At 35.3% G+C, this 6,959-nt stretch overlaps 1 protein-coding gene across 1 annotated transcript; it reads right to left on the bottom strand.

The window, feature by feature from the left end:
* Positions 1-229: 229 nt before the first annotated feature.
* Positions 230-6,551, bottom strand: LOC131045006 (putative leucine-rich repeat receptor-like serine/threonine-protein kinase At2g14440). The gene is made up of 16 exons (XM_059210761.1): positions 5,896-6,551; positions 5,456-5,808; positions 3,638-3,762; positions 3,199-3,273; positions 2,967-3,034; positions 2,788-2,859; positions 2,601-2,669; positions 2,349-2,471; positions 2,095-2,178; positions 1,970-2,007; positions 1,384-1,586; positions 1,165-1,258; positions 1,035-1,103; positions 753-939; positions 531-639; positions 230-457 (listed from the first exon to the last, which is right to left on the bottom strand). Exons 1-16 carry the CDS (start codon positions 6,549-6,551, stop codon positions 230-232), a joined length of 2,553 nt encoding a protein of 850 aa, XP_059066744.1.
* Between the last annotated feature and the right edge of the window lie 408 nt (positions 6,552-6,959).

Below are 6,959 nucleotides of genomic sequence, written 5' to 3'. Positions count from 1 at the left end.
CTACATCATTCACTTTGCATGATCAGCTATACACTTGATGCTCAGACATTACATAGATGCCTCTTTATGTAGAGGTCTTTGATACAAATAAGATAATCTAGTTCTAAAATATTCTATACTTTTCTATTTTTCACAATTACATATCCCAACATGATCCACAACCAATATAATAATTATTACAATAAAAGTGTGTAAAAAAAGACACTTAAGGAGATCCACAGGTCTATGGCTACCTAGCTTCAGGCATGTCATCAAGTACGTTTTGGACCGATAGAAGTGCCTTCGCTTCTGCTAGCTCTTTCACAACTGTGTTCATTGTGGACCGATTTATTGATTTTTCTTCCACACATGCGTATGCAATGTTTGCAACTTTCCTTGCAGATTCTACACTATATCGACCACCCAATGAAGAATCCATCAGGTCTGCTAGTCTCCCTGATGAAAGCAGTTCCTTCGCCTGTATAATAAAGAGGATGAGAAGTGTATATTATTGATTAGAAAAATAAATTGATTATCATTAAATTAGTTACCAATTCAACTAATCGCTCCTTGGGTGGTACACCACAAATTATCTCCAACAAAACTACACCAAAACTGTAGACATCACTCTTTTCATTTAGCGATGACTTTCCAAAATACCTGCAGGAAGTTTCAAAAACAGTGTACTATCAACCACTCGATGAATGTTCAAACTACTTGTTTGGTTGATGAATTGAAAAGATCAAATAATGGCGAAGTACGAAAATACATACTCAGGATCAAGATAGCTGAGGGTGCCCTTCACATTAGTTGTTATATAGCTTTTGGCATTGACTAACAACTTGGATAGACCAAAGTCAGTTATCTTGGCAAACATTCTTTTATCCAAAAGTATATTACTGCACTTAACATCTCTGTGTATGATTGGACGACTACAGCCCTCATGAAGGTATAGCAAACCTGCAAACCATGTAAGACATCTGTAATGTGTAAAAGTAATTTTACATAGAATAGCCATAAAAATAAAGTCAATAATAGTTACTCAAACAATTTACCCTGTGCAGCTTGTAGAGCAACGTTGATCCTGGTTTGCCAGTCAAGTGGTTTCTCTTGTTTTGCAGAGCCTGTAAATAGAATAGCAAGTCTTTTTGAATATTTACATTTAATTTTGTTTATGGAATAAACAATACCGTGTAAATGGTCCATAAATGTTCCACACTCCATAAATTCGTATACTAAGGCCACTATTCTTATGGTGTACTCTTGAAAGGAGAGTCACCTGGAGCCAAGAACACAAGCGTTGTGTTATAAACACGTAATTTGGACTGAAATAGAACTATAGGTGATAAAAGAAAATTATTTTCCTACAATGAAGCATTCATTATTCTTGAGGAAAGGAAGAACCTCATTTCGAAATTCTTGTTTTCCTTGAGATGAACTCGTTGAAAGCATCTTCACTGAAACATCATTTCCTGAGAGTTTACCATAAAACACAGATCCAAAGCCTCCCTTACCAATGATTGTAGAATAGTTGTTTGTAGCTGCTTTAATATCTTCTTCCTTATATTCTACCACCAGTTTTCGAAATTCATTTGGATCATCTTTATCTGTTTCAAAAGAGAAGATTAGAACTAAAGTTTCCAACCTTAGTTATCAGAAACGAGAAACAAGAAACGCAACCGCAACGGCAACATGACGAGAAACGGAATATTTAAAGGTTGCGTATAAGAAACGTATATATATATATATATATATATATAAAATTATAAAAAATTATTTTACATAAATCAAAAAGCATGGAGTTTTATATATATTTTCATTAAAAACTTTATTTCACATAAATAAAAATTATGAAGTTAAAGTTTCTAAAATACAAAACTATAATCTGCATCTACTAGTTAATCTAAAGTTAAGCCATGAAACATGCAATTTCACATGTCAAAAAAAATCAGTGTGTCAATGTTAAATCAATAAAAAACAATTACTTTACTGTCAAATCTGTTTAAAGCATTTACTTTACTATCAAACCTGTTAAAAACAATTACTTTACCCCGCTTATAATGGAAAACAATTATTTGACTGACAAATCAAAACAATGGAAAACATATTACAAACGCTGCAGAAACGGCCGTTAGAAACAAGAAACGCGTTTCTCCCGTTGAAATGCGAAACGACGGGAGACCGTCGCGTTTCTGGCAACTAAGTTTCCAACACGATTCAACACTTATAGTTACAACTTACAAGAGCTACAATAATAATAACTGGTTTTAAATAAACTCTTTTCCAGTGACAGGAATTCTGAAAAACAGCTATAATTGAATGTTGAGGTTGCATAGTTTGTGGTGAGATTTCTTTTATTATATTTTTGCCTCCATAGACGAATCCCGAATATCACAACGAATAACAGAACCAAACAGCCAATAACGAGTCCTATAATCCAGCCTTTTACTTTGTTTTTCTTGTCGCGTGGAGTCTTACTTTGAGGACTAATTCTGCACGGTAGATTGAACAATTATGATTCTTAAAGCAAACAATTTATCTGAACAATTATCCTTTTGTAATACGAGGCAATAATGGTTTCTATTTGAACGAGATCGACACAAGAAAGGATGTCCTCATACTGGAGGTTTAAACCGGGCTTAACTAAATCAGGTGGCACATCTCCATCTAATTTATTGTTCTGCAAAAAACTAAACAACGTAAAAAGCTTAAAGTTAAAAAACAAATCTGGTTGAATAAACAATACATTTGACTAGATCATCAAAACATAAAAATAAAATTATTATGAGTAGTCATCAGTAAACATACAGTTCATTTAACAATGGAAGCTTCTCTAACCAACTCGGAATATCTCCAACAAGCTGATTATTTTGTAGTTGCCTTCCACATGCCAAGGAAATCAAAGATCAACATAGAAACTACTACTCTCATTCATCTATGTATATCGGAATAAGGCTTTTAATAGAAGATAGTAAAGGATTTCTTACAATGACGTAAGGTTCTTCAGTGTGCTGAGATCTGGAATAGAGCCCGAAAATTTATTGTTGCCTAACAGCTAAAACAAATAGCATAAACTTATTAGTCACTTATTAAACTGAGGAAAGCCACATCTATAGATTGCAAAATAGTGCAATCTATAATTATTGTTGATTAGTGTAATTGAGTGTGATTCGAAATGTTGATGGAAAAAAATACACACAATTGAATCCAGAAAAATACATTAGAATTAGTTAATGCTGTTAAATTGGCTATGCTTGGAGGTATGATACCTGTGAAACCCTGTTTGTTAAATTCCTGAAAAGAGTTGAAGTTATCTGGGTTACCTTTTAGAGTTGAAATGACACCGAACGTATTCATTGCTTTTTATAATTATTGTTGATTAATGTAATTGAGTGTGATTCGAAATGTTGATGGAAAAAATACACACAATCGAATCCAGAAAAATACGTTAGAATTAATTAATGCTGTTAAATTGGTTATGCTTGGAGATATGATACCTGTGAAAACCCTGTTTATTAAATTCCTGAAAAGAGTTGAAGTTATCTGGGTTACCTTTCAGAGTTGAAATGACACCGAACGTATTCATTGCTTTCTAAGGAATTGCACTTAACAAAAATATTAATGAATTTTTAAGGAAAGTATTTTACATAGAAATCACTCGAGGAGGGTCTTCGTCATTGCACTTAACACCGGTTAATGGTAAAACTGCAGGCAAACATGGATCTCCTGTTGTCCAATCATCTGGAACATTGAGTACATCTGCTACTTTTCTAATAGCAAGTCCTGTGTCATACAAAAATATTAGTCGATATTTCTATGAGAAATAACTGGGAAATAGTATTGAAAACTTAGAAATATGATAAAAATAAAATTGTATAATGAAGCAAATAGAAAGTAACAGAATTTATTTGATGAAGCAAGAAGAAACTAACACATCCCTCTAAATTAGCCGAGTATAGTGAAGCAGATGGAGAAATAAACGTACCATCTCCGGCGTGTGTCATATTGGTGATGTTTACTATATGATATGCTTCAGCTGCATTTATGAATGGCCTCATTTGGGTTGCTGCTTGTGAATGTATTCTTATGTCTATAGACTCAGTTGTGCTAAGTGTAAAATTTTCTAACTTACATAGTATGGATCTAGCAAGAAGAGAAGAGCAAAACTTGGAGAAGAAAAAACAGAAGAACAAATGAAAGGAAACTCCATTAATTCATCTTGTCATTACAATATGCCAAAGCATTATATATACAAATAATGTCCACCGCTTTCAAGAAAGAAATTATGGTGAAAGAAGCTGATGAAAAGTAGGCTAACACACTGTTGTATTAGTTAGCTTATTGTAGTAATTTGCATGAGCTGATTGCCTGTAAAGTACGGAGAGGAAGCTTCAGTTATGCAAGGTGCCAAGAAGAAGCACACTATCAGTTCTGTGATGCATGAAATGCATGAAGCAAAATTACCGCTAACACCCCTGCTTAAGTCTAACTAAGGAGACACAAAAGAGGTAAGAAAAGAAGAAAGACGAGAGGAAGAGGGAAAACCCAGTGGGAACAAAACCCTCCCTCAAAATTACAAAGATGCAACTATATGAATTGCAAAAGAACATCCTTTGAGATACAAGAAAAGTGTGGACAACCATCGAATGATGACTGCCATAGTGGTGAATGTAGAACCTCCTCAAAAGCCAAGATGATGACCAAGATCAAGAATCTGCATGAATGCCTCCGACGACACTACTCGAACAATAATCAGATGGCAAACAAAAACAAAACATCTGACATTCGAAGATGCAAGTAGCACATGAATCTGCACGAGTGACCCCAACAACACTACTCAACCATGCAAGAAGAAGCTGCTAGTTGAAAATACAAGTGCCAACAGTGAACTGATCAAACTTGAAACAAAACCAAGAAGCATTAGCACTAACAACATAAAATCTCCTTCATAATATGATAAAGGAGAAACAAGACAGGTCCACTGAAATGATGTGTCACAAAGGAGAAGATGAAAGCAAGGCCCATAAACAGAGGTTTACGTCAACTTCCATTCTTCAGAAATCTGCTTGCAAATAATTTGTCCTTCCTCCTAGCTCTTTTGATCTGATACCATGTAAAATTTTGCAGCTATCCTTGCAAAATAGAGAAAAGTTCTAGCTGGGAAATAAAAGCAAAACTTGCCGAGAAAACCAGAAGAAAGAACAAAGGAAAAGAAACTCTATTAATTCATCTTGTCATTACAATATGCCAAAGCATTATATATACAAATAATGTCCACCGCTTTCAAGAAAAAAAGTACGGTGAAAGAAGCCGATGAAAAGTAGGCTAACACACTGTTGTATTAGTTAGCTTATTGTAGTAATTTGCATGAGCTGACTGCCCGTAAAGTACGGAGAAGAAGATTCAGTTATGCAAGGTGCCAAGAAGAAGAACACTATCAGTTCTGTGATGCATGAAATGCATGAAGCAAAATTACCGCTAACACTAAGCTCTCTGCGATGATCTGTCCACCAACAGTACATATACTCAGGGAAGTCTATTACTGCAATTTGAACATTGCCAATGAAGACCTGCAATGTGTTGTTCCCTGAAAGGCTTGTCTTATTGATGTTGCATAAGTAAAGAGCAAAATAGTAAAAGCCCCGGGCAAGAGTCAGCCAGTTCGAAACAAGTAATTCTTCCCCTACTTGCGGTGTAATTGCAGTCTTTAATACTGATACAGGTGGTTGGTTTCTCATGCTCCCAAAAGAGGAGTCGTCCGTGCTCATATCTGTTGTGAACGGCACTTGAAGAGGTTCCCACATGCGATCATACTGGTCGTCGGGAAACCTGTACCACGACGACAACATTACATTAGATAAAATCTACTGAAGATATTCAAAAGTAACTGCCAAACAAAATCGTTATTAAGCTTACTTTATCTCCTCAGAGCTGCCAAAATGTGTACGAGAATAGCGAAGCAAAGCGCCGTAGTTGAAATCAGTGTAAGTATTATACATTTGTGATTGTAGAGGCCTCAACTCAATGGTTGAATTGAAAACGTAGCGACTTTCTTCTGTCTCTGAATTTCTAGCTAGGCATAGACTCAGGCAACCGCTTTTGGGGGCCAGGATGATTTTGTAATAGACATTAACATATTCGGTGAAATTGCCCAGGTCAACTTTTGCCCAGTAGATTCCCTCTATATAGAAATCGAAGATGCTTGCTATAGAAAGATTCACTAATTCTCCAAAAGAGAACCTAGCCCTTACCAGGCATTGTATATGAGGCGTAACAGGCAGCAAGTAACAATATTTATTTGCTTCCAGATCTGTAAAATAGGCCAGGTACCGATACTGATAGGCGATATCGTTAGAGCTGAATGGAGACAAAGTGGAAGTGTTTCTGAATTTGATGAACAAGGAATCTGTAATCCACTCGAACCCTCCAATCATTTCATTTTTTGAAGCACCACAACTAATACTTAGAAATCCTTCATAAAAAGCAAGAGCGGGCCGATCAGAGAGCAAAAATGACAGACCTCGTCTTTTAGTCAAAGTAACATTAGATTGGAATAAATTACAACTTACCATTTGGATCTGCAACTGTGCAGGAACTGAAGAATCCAATGAAAGCAGGGAATCAATGAGATGTTTTTCTGTGCCTAGACTGGGTCAAATGACTGTGGTCCAAAGGAAATATTTCATCCATAGTTCCCACTCTCTCATTCACAAATGAGTTAGTTAATGGAGCCACATTAATGTGACCTTTATATAATCTTATTAACATAATTGCTGGTATTTTATCTGGGATGGTGTACATATACTCCAACCTCTCTGGAATGAATCTGCACGTTACACGTAGTTTCTCTTATTTACACAAGCTTTTTTTGTTTTATCATCATTGGGTTGATGCACTTCATGTGAATGAAGCAAGAGAATTTTGTTGCTTTTTTCGAAGAAATTATGCAGAATATATTTATATATTTTATTTTCTATCAT

Source organism: Cryptomeria japonica, chromosome 1 (assembly GCF_030272615.1).
Source record: "Cryptomeria japonica chromosome 1, Sugi_1.0, whole genome shotgun sequence".
Taxonomy (NCBI): Eukaryota; Viridiplantae; Streptophyta; class Pinopsida; order Cupressales; family Cupressaceae; genus Cryptomeria; species Cryptomeria japonica.
This window is presented reverse-complemented; position numbering and strand designations above follow the sequence as displayed.

What these genes read in the sequence shown, in the direction of transcription:
- LOC131045006 (XM_059210761.1), bottom strand. Translation starts at nt 6,551, where the DNA reads ATGGTAAGTTGTAATTTATTCCAATCTAATGTTACTTTGACTAAAAGA. An exon ending in AAGCCCGGTTTAAACCTCCA is followed by an intron (nt 2,472 to 2,600) that starts GTATGAGGACAT and finishes TCTACCGTGCAG; the next exon opens with AATTAGTCCTCAAAGTAAGA. An exon ending in CTCAGCTATCTTGATCCTGA is followed by an intron (nt 640 to 752) that starts GTATGTATTTTC and finishes AACTTCCTGCAG; the next exon opens with GTATTTTGGAAAGTCATCGC.